This window comes from Pipistrellus hanaki, assembly GCF_964339955.1.
Source record: "Pipistrellus hanaki genome assembly, chromosome: 16".
NCBI lineage: Eukaryota > Metazoa > Chordata > Mammalia > Chiroptera > Vespertilionidae > Pipistrellus > Pipistrellus hanaki.
Genome location: NC_140518.1, coordinates 32,750,049 through 32,772,374, shown reverse-complemented (window position 1 = coordinate 32,772,374; position 22,326 = coordinate 32,750,049). Strand labels below are relative to the sequence as shown.

The 22,326-nt window shown below is 44.9% G+C and overlaps 1 protein-coding gene across 1 annotated transcript in view; it reads left to right on the top strand.

Annotated features, from left to right (window-relative positions):
* The window catches only part of PITPNA (phosphatidylinositol transfer protein alpha), a 39,741-nt gene that overhangs the window by 5,800 nt on the left and 11,615 nt on the right, over positions 1 to 22,326 (top strand). The window contains exons 3-9 of the mRNA XM_084863039.1: positions 4,075 to 4,220; positions 8,133 to 8,238; positions 14,613 to 14,681; positions 15,869 to 15,952; positions 17,693 to 17,770; positions 17,910 to 18,020; positions 19,145 to 19,267. Of these exons, the coding sequence (XP_084719165.1) occupies positions 4,075 to 4,220; positions 8,133 to 8,238; positions 14,613 to 14,681; positions 15,869 to 15,952; positions 17,693 to 17,770; positions 17,910 to 18,020; positions 19,145 to 19,267 (717 nt within the window). The remainder of the gene's footprint in view (positions 1 to 4,074; positions 4,221 to 8,132; positions 8,239 to 14,612; positions 14,682 to 15,868; positions 15,953 to 17,692; positions 17,771 to 17,909; positions 18,021 to 19,144; positions 19,268 to 22,326) is intronic.

Below are 22,326 nucleotides of genomic sequence, written 5' to 3'. Positions count from 1 at the left end.
TGCTAGTTAACCGAGACTAAGTCAGCCTCCTTTACCTGACGGGACTGTGCCTGTTCAGGGACGTGTTATTGAGGGGATTGAGTGTGTGCCTTTCTGGGACCTCCATGACTTGACTGGGAAGTGGGCACAGCTCTCTCCGATTGGGCAACAAACCAGCAGGGCAGAAGTCTTTGTGGCCCTCCCTGGCGACACTCTAGGTGACTGCTGGAAGCCCAGAGCCCAGAACCTCCTTTTACGGGGGGCAGGGAGTAGCAAATGGGCTGGGCGTGCTCTTTATCCTTTTATGGTTCGTGGGCCCGTCTCTGTGTATGGGGATCTGGCAGGATTTGCCACAAGAAAGTTTATAGGCCATGCTGACTCAGAGTTAGTCTCCTGGACAGCAGAGAACTGTCACAGAGCCTCCCTTGTCCCACCCTTCCTCCACTTCCCCCTCCTGGCACGGCCTTCTTTTTTGCTTCCTTCTGAATCCATAGCCCTCTATCCACCCCCACTTCCAGTTAAGCTTAAGTTTGGGGGAAATTTGTCAGCCAACATAATGCCCCTCAATCAGTCTCTTTCCTGCAGAGTCAGCATGAAACTCCTGTGATAACTTCCAGTCTACTCCAGATATGAAATGGACCTTTGAAACATCAAATCAGCACACATTAGATGAGACAAATAACCAAGCTTTTGACCCTCCAGAAGTGGTGGGCAGACATTGGCCTCTTAGAGGACTGTCTCCAGCGGTAGGCTGATGCAGGTTATAGAGACCCAGGAGGGAGCCAGAGGTGGCCTCCAACATGAGCTGGGAGTTCTGTGAAAGGAGAAGAGAAACAAGACTAAGGAAGCCGGGGAGAGGGGATGGCTGGATAGATGCTGGAGGCGCCTGAGATGTACCTAAGGCCTGGGAACCACATGCATGGTGTGACAGGCACTGGCATGGAGGACCTTGTTCATCCACTTCCTTTGGGGGCGGTGCTGCTTCTGTGAAGTTTTCCCAAGCAGGAAGGACTAGCACGTCTCTTGCCCTAAAACTCAGCTCTTGAGGGTTCGATGAGTTCCTTTCTTCTATACAGCCAGTCGAGAAGATGTCCCAGGAATCTGGGAGTACCTCAGGGTGGCATTTAGGGGTGAAATGAATCTTTTCGCAGAGAGTTTATTGATGGAACGAAGGGTGGGAATGTCTCTGAGAGTGTGGCAGACCAGGAGGGCCAGCACCTGTCTGTGGCACTTCCTGGCTGCTCTGTAGGAAGGTTGGAGGGGCCAGAACACTGATTGCTCATAGCAGGCCAAGGAGGGAAAGGGGAACTCCAAGAGTGACTGGGATTAGAGGTTTTAGCTTGTGGTGGCTTTTTTGAAGCGTTGAGGAAGCAAAGGGGCAAGTGAACAGAGCTGAAAATCTAAGCAGCAGCTGGGGCAGTAAGCACTGTTAGGATTCATCTGTTTGCCTGATGATGGCCAACCTGTTCTCAGCTAGAAACTGCTGCTGAGAAAGCAGTGCTTGGGCTGGGTTTGAAGCAGGAGCTGCTGTCTTGATGGCTTGAACCTTAGTTCCAGAAGACAGGAAATCTTGAATGCGAGGCCCTACAGGAAACAAGTAATGATCAACCTTCTCAGCGCCTTTATTAATAACTCCATCCTGACATGGTTCCCATGGGAGCAGCCCCGTCTTGTGTGACTGATAGATTGATTCACTTCCCTATTGGAGACCATGATTTTAGGTCCTCAGAGCTTTCTGATTTGGGGGGAAAAGAGGCCATGTCTTTATAACCATTCTGATGGTACAAATCAATATTTTGGGATGGGATTAGCTTCTGGCTGGCCAGACACTTTGGCCTAACACTGCACAGGGTTTCTGGGCATTCAGCAGCAGAGCAAGAAAACTTTGGCCGTTTGATATGGGTGTGTCCACCAGTGGCTCCTGACTCAGGCTGCCCACCCTCTGCTGTGGGCAGGGCTGTTTTATCTTGTTTCCATTCCCCTGTGGTCACTGTCCTGACAGGGCCGTGTGGGTGGGACCGACAGCTGCGCTGGTTTGTTTAATATCAGTGTCTTAGGCCCGCCCACAGCATCTTCCTGGGTTTCTTCTCCCAGATTGCCAAAGCGGTGGAGTCTCTTGTTTTCCTTAGCGGAGTATCTTAGTTCTTTGGGACAAGGGAACAAATATCAAGGGCAGAGAGCAGTATCCTAGGCCCGAGGCAGCTGGAATCCCAGTCTCCTCAGCTCCCTATCTGATGGAATGGCCTCACCCCTGCTCCCACCTTCGCCCCAGTGGAGTCTGGCTGCGTTCTGCCTTCCCAGGGTGTGGAGCCCCTGTGCCGGAGGGAACCCTGGGACAGAGAAGGTGTCCCTCAGTTGTGGCTTGTGGAGGCCACTTTAACCCACCCCTTTGGATTAGCAAAACTGCCTTCACTTGTCAGACTGAGATTAAAGGATCAGAATATCAAGGGCGATTAAAGGGGGAAGGTGCCAGTCCAACAGCCTGATCCTCTTAGAGCCAGCCCTCTGATTCCTGCCTCCGAGGAGGAACCAGTGAAAGGGATTAGTCTGCCTGGAGCCCCCTCCAAGCAGTGGCACCAGCCGGCAGCGCCGTCCCTGCCACCAGGCCTTCTCCCTAGCCTGCCCTTTAGGATTGCTGAGTCAGTGCTTAGATGTTCTTATGACTCTTCTCTGAAGCAGAATCGCGGCTCCTTCTCAGGAACCCCTGGCTCAGCCAAACCCTGACCCACTTGATAGAGGTTTCCGTGTGTGCCTGCTGGGGGGTGGCCTTGGACACGCACGGGGACAGCGTGGGGTTCCGTGGGGACAGTGAAGCAACAGTGATGTTGCTCTGGATTAGCAAGGTCAGATGCCTGGCTGTCACCCCAGCGCTCCTCTTTATGGGATTAGCTGAGTCTTGGTTGCTTGCCTGGGCTTTTCCTTGGCATTTTGTGCTGGGTTTGCTTTGGAAGTTAGGGCTCTTTCAGCTTTGTGATGAACAGTAAATCGTCCTGGTCTGCTGCTTCACCTTCCGGACTTCGCCCCAAAATTTCCCTGGTCAAGTCAGCATCCAAGTTTGGGGTGGAACAGCCCTGGATGCTGCCTCTGCTCCTCGCTCTTGCAGGCAGTGGTTTAAATGACAGCTGCCCAGAGACACAGCCTCTCTGTTTTTACCTCAAAGGGAGAAAAGTGCTCTCATCTTTCACTCCTGGGAGTACCGGTAGTTTGGGAAAGGGGCATGCTGGGTGGGGAAAGCCTTTATCTACCTCCACAACATGTTGGGGAACCAAATGCTCTTTTGTCATATTTGTGCCTGGTTGGCACTGGCAATGACAGGTAAGAAGCACCTGTGGTATAGATGTAACTTCCGTCATTAAATACTCCTGTTCATTCTCTTCTCACCTTATTTTTTCACCTGGACAGCTTCCTTCGGGTCAATGGCCCTAACACTGAATGTCCCTGAGAGGGTCAGAGGAGGCCAGTGATCTTGACTGGTGACTTGATAGGGTGGCATGTGACCCAAATAAAGGAAAACTAGGCTTCTGCCATCTAGTAAGTGCCAGCACAGAGGGTGTACCCAGCCAGCACAGACTGTGGGCTAGGAATCTGTGCTGTCTAATATGGGAAGCACTTTGCTTCAGCCCCATCAGGAGTCTGGAGTGTGTCTGGAGGTCTGGTTGCCTGTAAGGCTGTTTTCCGAGCTTCTTGGTGGGGGGCGGGGTGAGGGTGGGGGGGAACCATTGGAGAAAGAAGTCATGTCTTAGGATCTGTTTAAATGAATAGAACAAATAGACTTCTAGCAACTACCCCAGATCTTATTTTAAGGGCTTAATAGCAAGACAAAAGCTACCTTGCATTCTACCTTCTGCTTTCTGGATGGTGGTATGAAAATAGGAAGGATAAAATTAAACACATCTGATGGCTAAAGAGAGGTCATGGAGCAGGGTTATCACTTGTTTTGGGTGAATTTGGGCAAGACCCTGTGTGAAACTTCAGAATGAGTTCTTAAGTTAGGGGAATCCCAAAGTGAAATAATTGGACAGTTACTGGCGAATGGACTATAGTAACTGTTTAGAAGATTCTGCATTGACAACTCCCGTCTCTCTGTTCCTTTAGTATCAAGTAGGACAGCTGTATTCTGTGGCTGAAGCTAGCAAAAATGAAACAGGCGGTGGAGAAGGCGTGGAGGTCCTGGTGAATGAACCCTATGAGAAGGACGGTGAGAAGGGCCAGTTCACACACAAGATCTACCACTTACAGAGGTATGTGGCTGTGCCGCAGAGCCTAACGATGGCCTGGTTTTGAAGTGGAGATAATGGATAATTGGGGGTTTCCAGGTCATTAGCTGGTTGCTTCACCTGAGAGTGGGTGTAGGTGGTAGTACTTCTTTGTTCATTTAAATGTTTTGGGGTTGTTATTTTGTTTATCTTATTTTATTTTTAGATAAAAGTAATTCTTGCCCTAGCTGGTTTGGCTCAGTGGACAGAACGTCAGCCTGTGGACTGAAGGGCCCCGGATTCAATTCCAGTCAAGGGCACATGTCTGGGTTGTGGGCTCGGTCCCCAATAGGTGGCCTGCAGGAGGCAGCCAATCAATGATTCTCTCTCATCATTGATGTTTCTATCTCTCTCTCCCTCTCCCTCTCTCTGAAATCAATAAAAATATATATTTTTAAAATAAAATAAAAGTAATAATTGTCCCATTAGGCTCCCAGTCCCTTATCACAGTAATACTCATTATCTGTGAGTATAGGTGTGTGTGTGAATGGATGTTCATTTCCTTTATTGTTATCTTAACATAGCTGGAATCATACTATATACACTTGACTTTGCTCTTTTGTTAGTTATCATATCATAGCTTTCTTTCACTGTCAGCATATTTGGCCTCATTCTTTTGAAGTACACATAGTATTATTTTGTACAGATGTACTGTAAGTTTTTCACCTTTCCCCTCTTGATATATGTTTATAGTCACTTCCAGATGTTTACATACAGTACTCCAGGAAGACTGTTGTGCAAAGCTTTTGATGTACTTGTGTGTGTAAATCTATGGTAAATGTTCCTTCCTAAAAGTGGGATTGTTGGTGCAGGTAGTATTTTACATTCTGATATTGTGAAATCAGCTACCAAAAAAATTTTGGTTACTCTCTTTGGATCAAAGATATAAATATTTGAACTGATTTGTTTACTAAAATCCATAGCAAACCACACAAATTAGCTGAATTCCTAACCAAAATAGTAATACAGGATGTGGCAAAGTAGTTGTGAGTACACAAAGCACAGAGTTTATTCTTTTTAAAAAATATATGTTTTTATTGATTTTAAAGAGAGAGGAAGGGAGAGAGAATGAGAAACATCAAACAGCTGCCTCCTGTATGCCCGTACTGGGAATCAGGCTGAAACCCCAGGCATGAGCCCTGACTGTAATTGAACCAGCAATCTCTCCATGGGATGACACTCAACAAACTGAGCCACACTGGCCAGGCCACAGACTTCATTCTTATATTATTACTTTTTAAATATATTTTTATTGATTTCAGAGATGAAGGGAAAAGGAGAGAGAGAGAAACATCAGTGATGAGAGAGAATCATTAATTGGCTGCCTTCTGCATACCCCACACTGGGGATCAAGCCCGCAACCCAGACATGTGACCTTAACCTGATTCGAACCTGGGACCCTTCAGTCCACAGGCCAATGCTCTATCTACTGAGCCAAACCAGCTAGGGCTCTTTTATTATTATTAATTATTATATTATTTTCCATACAAAACCTACTTTTGTCACACCCTGTATTTCAGCAAACTCTGAGCCAACCCAAAGGGTGTTGAAAATAATAGTAAACATGTACCAGCTTGAATGAGAGTTGAACCAAGCAAGTTTTAGAAACTATCCAGAACTGGAAAAAATAAACTGGAATATGTTTTTACATTGTGGTAAAATATGCATAACAAAAAATTCAACATTTTTATCATATTTTACGTGTACAGTTTTACATTGCTGTGCAGCTTACACCTGAATCTTAATTTCTAGTCACCGGAATGAACTAACCCCAGTGTCATCTTCATTGGTAAAATCCTGATAGAATGTAGTCTGCTGCTCTAGAGATGTAAAAGTGCTAGCCCTGAGGGGTCTAGGGTTTTGTGAGTGTGGGAGCCAGGAGGAAGCAGCAGTGTGAGGTGAGGGGATCTCACCGTGTTCCCATTTCCTTGCCAGTGTGCTTTTCCCTCCATGCCTCCCCTTTATCTCCTCCTTCCCTACTCGAAGTTGACTGTCAACTAGTCCTTACTGAGCCATTCATAGTTAATTAAAATAAGACTTGAAATGTATGTCAACTATAGTTGAGGGGAAAATTTTTTTAATTTAAGGCTCAAGATATGCCTTCTCTGTAGTTGCATTTGTATTTTTCAAAGATGATTTTGAAAAGATTTTGAAAAGAGATAGTGAGGTTAATAGAAGGGGCCAGTTGGTTCCGCAGCTCATTTGGTCCGACCGAAGTTGCAGAAAGGAGGTCTATAGGACCTGTCTTACCCTCTTCCTTATAAGGGAGGGTGTAAACTTTGAGCTGCTACCCGTACTCCCTTAACTCCAAACACACAGCTGCAAACAAAAAGCTTTTTAAGTGCTGAATGCCACAACCACCTCTCCTTATGAGGTCCATCTAGATGGTCCCCACAGGTTCACCACCACCCTCTTCTTCATCCCTTATATCAACTCCTCATTGACTGTCTCCTCAGCACCGCCAACCTAACCATTTCTTTCCATCATCTTTTGCCTCAGTTACTTTAGTGGTTCCTAACTGGTCCCCTTGGTTTCCACTTCACACAGCTTTGAGTGTTCTTTCTAGAAGACAGATCTGTTGTTCGCCAGCTTTAAAAGCTATAGAAGGCTTCCCTTTGCCCTCAGGATAACGTCCATACTCTTTGATGTAATCTACAAGATCTTTTATGACCCTGCCTCTGCAGGTTCTCTTGTTCCCTACTCATCCCTTTCACCAGGTACTCTGAACTCGCTCTTCTCCACACTTTTCTTACCTTGCTCCCATCCTGTGTCCTACTCCCTCTTGCTCAGTCCTACTCCCTCTCTGCTCTGTGTTCATTTCATCCTTCTCCTGAGGAGCCTCCCCATGCGCCATGCTGCCTGCACCATGCTCTCCCGTGCTCTGTCCCCCAGAGCCCTGTGCTTACCCACTGTGGCACACGGTGTTGTTCCCCGTCTGGTTATACTCCCCACTGGAATGTCGACTCCTTGAGGGCAGGAGCCAAGTTTGTATGGTATCTGTATGCATCCTGGTGCCTGGCACGTAGAAATACTGGCCTGAGTGAGCATGGCAGTGGGTGGATGAATCTCAGGGTTGCTCTGGTTCTCTGAGTTCGCTCTCTTTTCTTAGGCCTCAGGCACTACAGCTGATGATATTGTTGGAGCCTGCTAAAGCCTGCTTAGAATACCAGTAAAAGATTAAGGAAGAGAAATATATATACCTTAAAAGGGGGGGAGAGGCTCTTACTGAACATGCTTTTCTGTAATCTGGGATAAGAAGAATTAAATAGAAGAAAATATTTTGTCCTGGGAGGCATATGGCCCTGAAGAAAATATTTTGTCCTGGCATCCCAGAACTGATAATAAGATCATCAGATCAGGCAGTCATTTGGAGATCACCTGCGTGTGGTTCTCTTGTGGCTGTCCTGGCCAGTCAATAAATCCTTGCCTGCTTTTTTAAGTTAATTTAAAAAAAAAAAAAAGATAATCAGATCACTTGGAATCCCTTACTGTTAGCCAGTCAGTCTCTCTGGCCCATAAACCTGGTCTGGTATGCTCTTGGAGGTGTGTCATCCATGCCCTGTGGAATATGATGCCCTGGGCCCAGTGAGCGCTGGAAAAAAAGCACACTGATAATGTAATGGCTGATAAGCTGTAGCAGGTAGCCCAAGGTATTCCCTCCTGTCCGGTTCCTGGTGAGGTGGTGGGGCAAGATGTGAGTGGGTGTTAATAGCTAGCAGAGTTGGGGATTCAGACTCTGACAGTTGGGGATTCAGCTTCTCACCCATAAGTGTAACCTACTTATCTCATGGAAACTTACTTGTCAATTTCCCATTGAAGAGGCTAAGGCTGTGGCCTGAAGAGTGTCTTCTCATTCTCTCCTCCATTTCTTTTCATAACCCCTTTTTCTTACTGCAGCAAAGTGCCCGGGTTTGTTCGAATGCTGGCCCCAGAGGGAGCCCTGAATATACATGAAAAAGCATGGAATGCCTACCCTTATTGCAGAACTGGTGAGTGCAGACCTGTAGAAGCTGGGGTCAAGTGGACCCAGCGGTGGGGATGGATTGGGGTTTTCTGTCCCATGTTCATTTTCTGGATTAAGCCAGTGGAAAGATGAGTTTAGGGATTTCCATCAGACCTGAGACTGGTGGTGTCATTGTTGTCTAGTATAATTTGGCAGCCACCGGAGTGAAAACCACCACATATCCATGGCCTGAGCTGGCACAGAACCAGCTCTTCTTATTTGGGGATGGTATGATAATTTTGATTGTTTTTACTGATTACGAAAGTACTGTTCTCTGTTTAAATTTTAGAAAATACATAGAAACAGAAGAAATTAACCACCCATGATTCTCTCTCTCTCTCTCTCTCTTTTAAAACTGGTTTGAGAGAGAAAGAGAGAGAAACAAACAATTTGTTGTTTCACTTATTTATGTATTCATTGTTTGATTCTTTTTATTTTATTCTTTTTTAATCCTCACCCGAGGAGTGAGAATATTTTTTCCATTGATTTTTAGAGAGAATGGAAGAGAGAGAGAGGAGAGAAAGAAAGAGAAAAACACCAATGTAGGAGAGACACATCAATTGGTTGCCTCCTGCTTGTGTTTCAACCTGGGCCGGGGATTGAACCTGCAATCGAAGTATGTGCCTTTGGGAATTCAACCCATGACACTTGGGTCCGTGGCCAGATGCTCTAACCATTCAGCCAAACCAATGAGAGCATTGGTTGATTCTTATATGTACCTTATCAGGGATCAAGCCAGAAACCTTGTTGTATCAGGATGATGCTCTAACCAACTGAGCTACCCAGCCATTGCCCATCCATTATTCTCTTATCCCTAGATAGTCACTGTTAAGATTTTAGTATCTTTTTTCCTGGTCCTTTTTTAAAATCTTACATATAATGTCCAGACATCTTTCCTAGACAAATTTTGGATCATATCATATTAACTATTAAATTGCTCATTTTACTCAGTAAATGAAGAACCTTTTTCCTGTCACTATGTAGTTTCCTATTTTTAAAAATTTGTAATGGCTGCATAGTATTCCATTGTATGAATATACCATGATCTTTTTTTTTTTAATTTCTTTGTTGATTAAGGTATCACATATTTGTCCTCAACCCCCCATTCCAATACGTTACTCTTCCCCACTCATGCCCCCACCCCCCTATGGTCCTTGACCACTGGTTAGGCTCATATGTGTGCACATAAGTCCTTTGGTTGATCTCTCCCTTTTATCCCCACCCTCCCTTTGAGGTCCAACAGTCTGACCCATGGCTCCTTATCTCTGGGTCTGTTATTGTCCATCAGTCTATGTTGTTCATTAATACTATGTTCTTTTTAAACCACTCCCTTACTGTGAGATACTGAGAGTTCCAGTTTTAATGTGATATATTTGTGTTTGGCTTGAAAAACAGTGTTGAGGTCAGGGAATCTTGAGAGAGGCAACAGTCATAGAAGAGAGCCTGAGGGTGGCTTTCTTGCCTTGGGGAAGGGCCAGGCCTAGACACCAAGAAAAGATAGCAAAGGAGCTTTAGCCAGTGTGGCTCAGTGAATAGACCATCAGCCTGAGGACTGAGAAGTCTCAGGTTCAATTCCTGGTCAAGGCCACATACCTTGGTTGCCTGACCCTGGTCCAGGCACATGTGGGAGGCAATCAATTGATGTGTCACTCACATCAATGTTTCTCTCTGTCTCTCCTCCTCCCTTCCACTCTTTCTGAAAACCAATGGAAAAATATCTTTGGGTGAAGATTAACAACAACAACAAAAAATAGCAAAGGAAACATTGGTGTTACTGGGGGAAAGTGGAAATATGCCCAATTTTTTACGACAAAATATTTATAATCAGTTATATTTCATAAATGTTAAATAGCACATGGAATGTGCATGCCAGATTTGGGTGGGAGGGTGGAGGGCAAGGAAGAGGAAAGTCACTGTGAAGAACCCTGACTTACATTCAACTAGCATATTCTGTAGCTAAAGGTAGGAGTGGAATTATTTTCTTAACCTGGTTCATCTCTTATCTGGAGTTTCTGGAAAAGGAAGACTTGAGCCTCCACAGAGAACTTTGTATGTTAGACTTTCTGGGATTCTCTTTGTGTAGTTCATACTCCTAGCTTTCCAAGATTCCAGAATAGTTCTCTTGGAGAACCCAAGCTAGTACTGATCCATATTTTGGGGTGCTTCTGAGAGGTCCCCTAGAACTTGTCTGTGAGTTGTGTGGCCTTTCCCCCAGCCAACCTACATTTGTTTTCGCCGGCAGTCTGGCTAAGGTGTCCTCTTGCCAGCCTCTCTTATATGGACTGCTTCACTTGCCTTATTTGTTGGGACTTGGTACTCTCAGATTGTATCTGATGGGGATGTTCCACCCAGGTGGCCCTTACCCTGTGAACTTGGGAATGATTAAAGTCTAGAGAACAGAGTCACTACTCTTTCCAATTCTCAAGAACCTTGTATCGGGAGATTAATAATCATTGATAGGATCTGGGGTGTGTGACACAGAGTTTTATTGCTTTAGCTGAAAATGCAAATATCATTACTACAGAAGCATTGGGCAGGAAGCTGTTAAATTCTTTGAAAAGAGGCATGCACACACTTTCTTTTTAAAAATATATTTTTATTAATTTCAGAGAGGAAGGAAAAGGGAGAAACATCAATGATGAGAAAGAATCATTGATTGGCTACCTCCTGCACACCCTCCACTGGGGATTGAGCCTACAACCCAGGCATGTGCCCTAACCAGAAATCAAACCGTGAGCTCCTGGTTCATAGGTCAGTGCTCAACCAGCTAGGCCACACACTTTCTTTCTTTTTTTTTTTTTTTTAAAAAAATATATTTTATTGATTTTTCTTACAGAGAGGAAGGGAGAGAGATAGAGAGCTAGAAATGTCAATGAGAGAGAAACATCGACCAGCTGCTTCTTGCACACCCCCTACCGGGGTTGTGCCCGCAACCAATGTACATGCCCTTGACCAGAATCGAACCTGAGACCTTTCAGTCTGCAGACCGACACTCTACCGCTGAGCCAAACCGGTTTCGGCCACCCGCTTTCTTAAAAGACCTGTGCACTGTGGCTGTGTGTGTCTGGTCGAGGGCCAAAGGTGACTGTTCTTGATGTCTAAGAGAGCTGCATTGAGCATACGTCATAAGAACCTTTGCCAACTTGGCATAAAGGAGGCAAACGGATAGCATAGACTCCTCCATGCCTGGGGCAGGGTTCTGGTACACAGCTTGTGCTGACTGAGAGATGCCACTGTCCTCTGCGTAATTCTAGGGAGTGTGCTGCAGCTGACATGGGCGTTTTTTTTAGCTGCCAAATGTTCGTTCACATATTGTCCTGACCTTTGGTCAAAAGAAAAAAGAGATAAAAGTAATTTCTAAATACTACAGGAAGAGGAGGCAGGGGTAGGGGGAAGGTTGGTTTCTCCAGTGGATGCCGACCTCACACTCACCGTCACCGTCATACGAAATGAATGTGTTGGATCTTAGATCTGTTCAGTTAGACGCTTGCTCTTTTAAAATAAACAAAGAAGGCTAATCTCCAGTTTCTTCTGGGGGGGTGATGGGAGAAAGACGATTAGTTCAAACATCTAAGTTTGGTCCAAGTAGATTAAAGTGTGAGGTGAGATAGATAAAGAAGCGTGGGATAAATTCCTGAGTGGAATGAAAATGGAGTTGGAACACTCTGGTCATTCATTATCAGCTGTTTTTATGCTCTTATCTTACTTTTCTCTGTTTCTCCCCTGTTGTTGGTTGGCTGGGATATGAGTAGGGGATAAGATGGGGTTTGGTCTGTGAATGGAAGTAGGAAGAGGAAAAGAAATGTTTCTCTTTCTATCTCTTCCTCTAACCTTAACTCTTGACTCAATAATCTCACTAAGCCATGGTTTGAAAGCACCTTATTAATCTTACTTAGAGAGCCTGATTTTCTGACTACAAAGCGTTTCTTGGGACTATTTTAGTGTTTTCAGCATTGCAGTTTGAAGAAAAGGAAATGCGGGACTGCAGGGGTGTTTGGAGGAGCAGGGAGGACTAGGGAAGATTGGTCACCCCTGTTAGCTTTGAGGACCGATGAGGGTCATTATCATCATGGATTCAGAAATGTAACTTGTCAGAACCGAGTGGATCTATTTCTTAGGGTCTCAAAAGGCTAAGGTGTACAAACCTCATATGCCAATATATTTAGTGTACACACCAAAGTATGTCCATTCAGAATGCCAGGATGTAGTGAACATGTTCACTTGCTTAAGTGACCGGACTCCTGTGTCTGTTCATTAGCATGTTCTGTCCTTACAGAGGCCGAACTAGAAGGAGGAAGTTGCTTGGAGAACATGGAGTCAGAATCAGGTGGCTAGCTGGGAAACCTCTGTGGCTGTGAGATCAAACCAGGCCAGCCTGACACTCTGTGTCCACTCTCGGGATGGGGCTGCCGGATGTGCCATTGCAGCCTGGGGCTCCTGCCCCTAGGATAGCCCCGGAGAGTTTTTGCCACACTGGTCTCTTTGGACTTCCTTCGATGGATGATACTCACCATGTCCTTCTTGTTAACACAATTTTCTCCAAGTTCATAACAGCAGTTATTTCAATAGGCCTTTTAGTTATCTTAATCTGGTACTTTCTTCCAGGTTTCTTTCATTGGATTTAGGGAAATTACTTAGAGTCTCCTGGGTTATTTCTATACAAGATAAATCTTATCCCTTATATTTCAACTTTTCCTTGTCTCAGTCTCACAGGTAACCTTAGTTGCAGTTTTGGAGTTGTGAGGTTTGACTGTTAGTCCTATAAGTGTCTGAACAGGGCAGTGTGGCATCCATCAGAAAATGAGATAACTCTAAATTCAGAGGGTACAGAACGATCCAGGCTGTTGTCAGGAGGAGAGCTGGTCCGTTCCCCGGTGACATTAGAGCTGCAGTCATTTTCTCTGATAAATAATTGAACCGTGCTTTCCGAGGGGGTCCCATTACAATGGGCAGGAGTATAGCGGGTGAGAGGTTTGGTTACAGTGAGAGCAGGGATGCAGGAGGCAGATAGATGTGCCTGCCCTAAAGCGCCCTGCCTGTGCCCCTGCGGTGAGGGGGACCTCAGGGGATGCTCTGAGACAGAGCAGTGGGCCTCATTGCTTCAGCTCCTGAGAGCAGTCCCCCTGCTTGTTCAACTAGAGAGAATCTCAAGGAGCCAATAGTGTCATTCCTTTAATTAAGTCCCAGATTTGGTCTTTGGGGACTTTCATATGATTGAAACTTGAGGGTTGATGCGTTTGAGGTACCAAATGCACTCACTGGGAACTGGAGGGTGATTGTGAATAAGCCCCAGGGAGTGGAGAAGTCTGCTATTGTGATCTTTGGGGCTGAGGGTCAGATATTCATTCATCCTCATTAAACTTTTTCTCTCTTCTTTCCATGTCCTTGCCTTGGAACAGTTATTACAGTAAGTATTTTCCAAGGGGGGGGGAGGGGAGGAGGGTGGAATTGTAGATGATTTCTAAGAAAGAAGAAATGAAAATGTAACTGCACTGGAGGTTACTAGGTATTCCTCTTTCTCTTGGGTGACTTTTGGAGTTGTTGAGGCTTAATCCTTTCAGTCCTAAGAAAGAACCTGTTAATTGGCAAAGAAGCCTCTTTCTTTAAGCTGCCTTGGCATGTGGCTTTGTAAGGTGCAGCAGTCAGGACCATGGCATCCTAGCTCTGCTCTCACATGTTCAGAAGGAACCAAGGCTTTTCCCTGCTCGCGCCAGGTCATGCCTTTCAGGTCTGTACAGACTTCGGTTCAGCTGACCTGAGTGGGGCTTCCATGGCCGTCTATTGGCCTAGTGAGCCCTGGCCCCTAGCATAATTGTGAAGGCAGCAGGGTTTCTCTTCCACGCCCATCCCCGGTGTCATTGCCCCGTCTCCCCGCCTGCCAGTCTCCTCATCCAGTGCCTTATCCCTGTTGGTCACCATAGGCAGTTCTTGGGAACCCAATCCCTGCCAAGGAATTAATGGCCTACTGTGTTCCTCCTTTGCGTAGTTCTAATTTTGAAAAAGCACTAAGGGAAGAAGATAGTAATTAGCATGAAGAGTTCATTTGCTGAGAAGAGAACTATGGACCTCAGCAAAAGGTTGGCTAGGGGGGAACGGGGTAGTGATGAACATTTTTGTGGGTTAGGAAGTCTTCCTCTGTTCTTCCCACACTACCAATTATTAGCACCTTGTGCATAAGGTAGTAATCTATAAATTACTACAGACCTTGTTGGCTGTGGTGAGGATTGAGATAATGCATGCCTCGCATGCTGTGGGCTCCAAGTAAAATTAGCTGATATTATAAGGCAGAGATTGGAATCTTTGATCCAGTAATCTTTAATTTTCAACTTTGAGCCTGGTGACCATGAGGTATTTTTCTCCCCTTCCAGAATGAGTACATGAAAGAAGACTTTCTGATTAAAATTGAAACCTGGCACAAACCCGATCTTGGCCACCTGGAGAATGTAAGTAGCACTTCCCCAGAGCTCCAGCGGCTCCCAGGCTTCAGGGCAGAGTACTGAGCCTCTGCCCTGTGGCTTGTCCATCCATGCCATGGGGTCTGCTCTGTGCTTTCCTTTTCCTGGCCTGCTGGGTAACGGCCTCTGCCTAGACCTGTCCTACCGGCATGGGGGGCTCTGTCTCTGATTTGCAAAATATGATCTCTAAGGCTCCTTATAGGGCCTTTTCATTGTATTGGGATTGATCTGAAATGCAACTTCTGGTACAGGGGAGCTATATTTTTAAAACATCAGGATTATAGCCTCTTAGAGTACAATTTCCCAGTAACTCCTCAAATTTAAAATGCATCCATCCTTTACCCCAGCAATTCTACATCTAGGAATTTATCATACAGTTATGTTAACACATGCGTGAAATAATTTATATTCAGGAAGATTCATTGTAGCATTCTTTGTGTAGTGAAAGATTAAAAACAATAAAAGAGCCCACCAGTAGAACACTTAAATAAATTCTGGTTCAGCCTTATAGGGGTATATTTTGCAAACATTATAAAGAACCAATAGAGAGAGAAAAGAACCAATAGGGAAAAATCTTCAAGGTATATTGTTCATTGTTTAAGAAAGCAGGATGCAAAACGGTGTGTATTATGTGCTACCATTTGTATTGAAAGAAAGATCTTCACACCTGGATGTTTGTAAGTGCATAGAATCTGGTAGCAGTGGTGTGAACTCTGGAGAGGACTGGGAGATAAAACAAGACAAAGAATTACTCTGTATCATATTCTTTTGTACATTTTGAATTTGTATCATAATTTCATATCATGTATATGTACAACCTGTTTGAATTAATTTATTAAAAGCATCCAAATAAACAGTATATGGCTAAGCAGGCAATATTTCCGCGAGTGTTTTATCGTCTTTACAAAGGGGGAACATGTGGAGATAATATAGGTACTATAGGTGTTTTGGCCTGCTGAGGTGGTCCTTAGGCTGAAAAATCAGAGCATTAATCCTCAAATGTGTGCGCACTTAAAATTCATCTTCCCATTCCTTTGAATAATTTTCTTTGTAATTCTTTACCCATAGAAATCTCACATCTCTAGCTTTGGGAATAGCTGTTTGTAGTGCCTCTTCTGGGTGAAGGGTGCTTTATAGCTGACAAAAACTACACAGGGTGCTCCTTGTTCCTGCAGGTGCATAAACTGGAGGCTGAGACATGGAAACATGTGGAAACCGTATATATAGACATTGCAGATCGAAGCCAAGTACTTAGCAAGGTAGGAACTCTTCAGAGATGTGGGTAGCCTTTGAGGTGCCAGAGAAATCAGGGAACCAGACCCAACGTGGCTAAATGGGAAGTTCTCTCTTGGGTATTACTTGTTTTATTTTTAAAATTAGTATTAGGAATTCCCTTGTCTAGACCTGGGAACACCACCAGGGAAATAGTGGCCCAGATGTGTGTGTCCTGTTTGGCCTGTGGAAATGATCACTGGACAGTGTGGGTACTATTGGTAGTCCTGCGGTTAATTTGCCCTGCTGAAATGACACTTAGCCTGAAACTAGTTCTCAAATTTATTTTCCAACCCAGGAATTAAGAAACATTTAGTGCCTGCCTGTTGTGTTTGGATTATTCTGTTTTGTGTGTTCCATGCAAGGAATGTACCAGATATGTGAAAAGACAAGTTCCCTGCCCTCAACTGGTTGATAGTTGCTTCTCAGAGTAACAAACATGGCAGCAGGTGCTTAGCAAAGGATGGTCCACTGCTTGACCATGCAGGTGGAGAACGAGGGACCTGGCCTGCCCTGCTCACTGCTGTGCTCACAGAGGTATTTGTTCAGGAAAGGAAAGGTAGTTCTCCCTCACTCAGTACTCTTCCTGCCTGGCTGGCGGGCCTGATGGAATCAGGGAACAGAATTTGAATATCGTTTGCTCTCCGTATCCCAGGGATATATATATATATAGCAAGGTAAATATATCGTAAGTGTGCAGCTTGATGGATTTTCTCAGTGAACATGCATACACAAATATTTCTCAAACAGAAATACTAGCAGAGTATGACTCTTCAAGTATTTTGTCAACTCTGATTGTTTCATGTAAATGGAGGGAAGCAGAGGTAGGGAAGAGATATTTTTTTAAAGCATACATAAATAATCTGCTTAGCTTTGGGAAATATTTTATGACTGTGTGTATGTTTGTGATTTGTTAATGTCATTATTTTTGTTAGATAGTTACTCTGAGTTTGCTTTACATGAGCCCACAGTTAATGAAGAGGAACAGCCAGAGATTAAGCTTTTATTATGGTTAACGCACAGCATTGACTGCATTCTACATCAGTGAAGTGAAACTGACAAAAATACACAAGAGGATACTAGAATTGAACATTTTATGTTTGATACATTGAACATTTCTAATAATGATTTTATTAAAACAAGACAGTTTAAAAAAAAAGAAAAGAAAAAGAAAAGAAACAAGCCAGAGTTCAGCTTATATCTCAGGAATGATAGCCAGTTGTTCTTAGCTCTGGCTGTGTTTTTTAGAGTCACCTCCAGAGATAAAAAACAAAACAAAACAAAAAATAACCTTACCTTCAAATATTCTTATTCATTGGGTTCTAGGTGGAGTAGCTCAGAAATCTTTATTTTTAAAAAGCTGTTCCTGGTAATTTGGATGCTCACCCCTGGTTGAAAATCCATTTTAGACAGTGGAATGCATGCCTGCTCAAACAGTCTGGTGACACTTTGATGTGGTAGAACTGAACACAAACCCTGGCAGAGAAGGCCACCAGAACACTCCTCTGAGGCAAATGTAATAGTTCTATATCCTGTTTATAATATTTTCCCGTATTTTCTGTGCACCATTAGCATTAACATTGGCATGAAGTGTACTTTGATGGAAAATCTGATCCCTCTCTCCCTCCCTTTATCTTCCTATATCTCTCTCTCCCTGTCTCTTTCTTCCTCCTTTCCTTCATCTCTATTTTCCTCCCTCCCCCAACTCCAATTCTACCATTTCTCAGGATTACAAGGCAGAGGAAGACCCAGCCAAATTTAAATCTCAGAAAACAGGCCGAGGACCCTTGGGCCCCAATTGGAAGGTGCAGTTCACATCCTCTCCACCAGGGGGATGGACCCAGTGTGGGTGGGCCTCTCCCAATGGCTGGGGCTGGGCTAAGGGAGAGCCAGAGGTCAGTCCTGTTAGTTACCTGCCTGCCTGTGGATGTGTTTCTAATACAGCAAGAAATTTTAAATCAGAAAGACTGCCCGTACATGTGTGCATACAAACTGGTTACTGTCAAGTTCAAGTGGTGGGGCCTGCAGAACAAAGTGGAAAACTTTATACATAAGGTAAGTGACCAGGTGAGGCCTTCCCAGTTTTATGGGTTGGTGGGGGGTGTTTTGCCCAAGAGAAGATCATACAACCCATGTGACTTGTATCCTAGGGTAGATGACGTTCAAATATTTCAGTTTGATTTCTCAGACCCCCACATATCCTTATACTTAACTATCTCACAGTTTAATGCTGTCCATCCAAGGGCACCACCTGTGACAGGGAAGGAAACTGAGGCAAAAAAAAAAAGAAAGAAAGAAAAGGAAACAGGAAGAGGCTTGCTATGATTGAAATACAAATAAAACTCAGTCTCTGTTTTTCTTGAAGCCAAAAGGCAAGAGGCACTGTGAGCCAAATTATCCAGTGCCCTGAATTACTGAACTAGGCAAATGTAGGGAGTTTTTATAGCCCTTTTTTCTCCCATCCCAGTACTAACCAGGCCCGACCCTGCTTAGCTTCCGAGATCAGAAGAGGTCGGGCGCGTTTGGGGTGGTATGGCCGTAGACTATAGCCCTTTTTTCTGATGTGTTAGAGCCTCACTCTTGCCCTATATTTTACAGCTGCTGTTGGCCAGTTTTAACCTGGCTTTAGTCTTCAGAGACAAGAAGGAAACTTGGCACAGTTGTTTTGGGGCCTTGGCTTAGCTGTGAGCTCATGGGTTGCTGTCTAGGTAGCATTTTGGGCACAGGGCCCAGCTGTGAGTTAGACACCCATTTTTTCCTGGGGGTCCCCTCCCACTCATACCTATTAGACTTGTGAAAGCAAAAGCCACTCACCCTGAAGCCAGCCAGGCGTCACTTCTCCCCCACCTCCCCATTAAAGTGTGGGTATTGGCCCGGCCGGGTGGCCCAGTGATAAGGTGTCTACTCTTGAACCAAGAGGTCACTGGTTCGATTTCTGGTTAGGACACATGCCTGGATTGTGGGCTCAATCCCCAGTAGGGGGTATGCAGGAGGCAGCTGATCGATGTTTTTCTCTCCTGCTCCCTTCCCCTCTCTCTAAAAATCAATAAAAACATTTTTTTAAAAGAATGGTTAAAAAAACTAAAAAATAAAGTATGGATATTGGCTCGGAGATAATGGGGAGCTCCAACAGTGGCCTTCACTTTTTGGGTTCTAACTAGGTTCCCTCCTTTTTATAGCAAGAGAAGCGTCTGTTTACAAACTTCCACCGGCAGCTGTTCTGTTGGCTGGATAAGTGGGTTGACCTGACCATGGACGACATTCGAAGGATGGAAGAAGAGACGAAGAGACAGCTGGACGAGGTAATGAACGCCCATAGGATACTGGGCTCTCGACTACACGTGAAGGGGACTGTCGTGCTGGAACGGTTCACTGAGGGCACTGATCTGTGGTTCTAGGAATGTGTCTGTGTCTGCTGTGGGCAAGGCCTAATGCCAGGCATTCTGGGAACTATAAGGAAAACAGCCTGTGCTCTTGAATTTGCACTCTAGTTGAGGTCTTGGCATATGCAGAGAGACAAATATGGCAGGATGTGCTGAATGCCAAATGAGTAATAGTTTCTGCAGTGGTTCTTCAGAGCCAGGTGGGGGGATCGTGCTGGGCTCCAGATGGAGGTGACCCCGGAGGAGGCAGGCTGATTGTGAATACCACACACACGACCCACAGAGGACACAACAGCACACACAGAATTAACTGCTCCGTGGGAGCCTGAAGATCTAACGTCTGGAGATGCTGCCTGCAAGGCTCACTCTGAGGAGATCATCATAAATAACATTACGTACTCACTGAGTAAGGCACTGTTCTGAGGGCGTTTATGTACACCGTCTCCTGTGAGCCTCACAACACCCATGAGTAGGCAGCACTCTGATCCCCACCCTCAGATAAGAAGCTGGAGGCTCTGAGAGTTCAACGTGCCCAGGGTCACACAGCCTGCTGCTGATAAGGTCAGCATTAGAGCCATCGCTCCTAATCACTCTGCCTCTTCTCCTCCCTCTAAATGCCATTTGGGCCCCTCCTTCTTGCTTGGGGCTAAAAATAAGGGAGAAAGCTCTTTTTTCATAAAATCTTCCATCCATTTCTCTCTTTTTGCCTTAGGTGGGTTGGCACAGAGCCTGGGTGTCTGGCAGACTTTGCTTTGCGTGGCCTTGGCTGGCTCTCCAGCAGGTCTTTGGGTGAGACCAGGCCTGGGTGCTTGGTGCCCCATACTGCCCAGCCCAGAAGCCCTTCCCTCCTCTGGGGCCCCCAGGGGAGTTGTCTTAACTCCAGGGTGACACTTCCTGGGCTGACTCACAGGTTGCGTGGCACGCTGAGCTAGTTCCTGTTGAAGGCAGATGTTTTGGTTATTCATTCAGCTACATTTGGCAGGAAGTGGTAGGATTTTGGACACAATTTCTGATTGTTTGGCGAAAGATCTTCAGGAGTGGTAAAATTTAACATCCAGGGCTCTGGCCATTCTGACTATATAAGAGAGTCTGAGTTTTTTTGTCACCCTAGTCCTGACAAGAAAAGAAAAAGTTACTAATGGATCACAGAGCCTTCGGGGCTTTCGTCTGGAGCTTCAGCCACCCGCTGACTAACAAATGCCAGCCTGAAGCACGCAGGCTCAGGGACGTGTTTGCAGGTTGCCTTTTGCTGAGGGCAGAATTTGAATTCTTGGACCTGGGAGAACTTGCCAGAGGATCTACTGCATCTGCCTCCTTCAGATCTGAACTTTGAGAGCCTTCTCATTAGGGAGTTCTTTTTTAACTCCCACCCCTGTCTTTGCATGTTTCTTCATTCTCTGGAGAGCTGTGCCAAATGCTTGAATGACCCCTCTCCTCCAGGACAGCTACAAATACAGGGATCCCTGTTTAGAATTGGAATTTTAAAAATAGTTTGCAGAGCCGAAACCGGTTTAGCTCAATGGATAGAGCGTCGGCTTGGGGACTGAAAGGACCCGGGTTCGATTCCGGTCAAGGGCATGTACCTTGGTTGCAGGCATATCCCCAGTAGGGGGTGTGCAAGAGGCAACTGACCGATGACTCTCTCTCATCGATGTTTCTGGCTCTCTATCTCTCTCCCTTCCTTTCTGTACAAAATCAATAAAATATATTTTTTTTAAAAAAATAGTTTGCAGAGGAAGAGAAAGCAAAGCCAAATCCATGTTACTGTATAACGTATTTTGACCCTGTTAGCAACTATACAATACCTTTTTTATATGTATTGATTTTATGAAGGGAAAGGGAGAGACAGAAACAATGAGAGAGAATCATTGATTGGCTGCCTCTTGTGTGCCCCGCACGGGGGACCGAGCCCCAACCTGGGCATGTGCCTTGACTGGGAATTGAGCCAGCAACCTTTTAGTGCATAGAGTGACACCCAACCACTGAGCCACTGAGGCCAGGGCTTTTTTATAATTTAAAAACATTTTTTTAATTGACGAGAGAGAGAAAGAGAGAGGGGGAGGAAGGAGAGAGGGAGGGAGGGAGGGAAAAGGGGAAAGAAGTGGAGAGAAAAGAGAAAATAACAAAATATCAATCGACTGTCTCCCGCTTGAACCCTGGCCAGGGGATCAAACCCTTCACCTTTGGTATATGGAATGATGCTCCAACCAGCTGAGCCACAGCTCCAAGGATATTTTTTCCCAGTGATTTTTAGAGAGAATGAAAGAAACATCAATGTGAGAGAGACATTGATTGGTTGCCTCTTGTATGCGCCCGGACTGGGAATGGGGATCGAACCTGCAACCCAGGTAACGTGTGCTTGAATGGGAATTAAACCTGTGATCTTTCATTGCACTAATAATTGAGACAACCAGTTAGGGCGCTATGTTTTGTAGGGTTTTTTAAAATATATTTTTATTGATTTCAGAGAAGGGAGAGAGAGAAAGAGAGAGAGAAACATCAGTGATGAGAGATAATCACTGATTGGCTGCCTCTTTCACGCCCCCTACTGGGGATTAAGCACACAACCCTTCAGTCTGCAGTCTGATGGTCTATCCACTGGGCAAAACTGCTAGGGTTTTGGTTTTTTTAAGTACTTTTTCTTTTTTCCTACATGCATTATCTTCCTTTTCTAAAGCTATAGTTTTTTGTTTTTGTATTTGGTTTTTGAGGTGTCTCGGCTCCAAAGAATAGTCTTTGTTCCCTAATAGCTCCTTTTTCTTGTTAAACTCTGTGTTTTGCATTAGGGACTTTCCTCAAATGACTGGTGGTCCTTGGCCACATTTAAGAATGAAGCTGAATAGTATTGTGAGTCCACTGTGCACTTTGGGCAACTAATTATCAAATGAATTATGTGACCATAACACATTTTATTTTTTTAAAATATATTTTATTGATTTTTTACAGAGAGGAAGAGAGAGGGATAGAGAGTTAGAAAC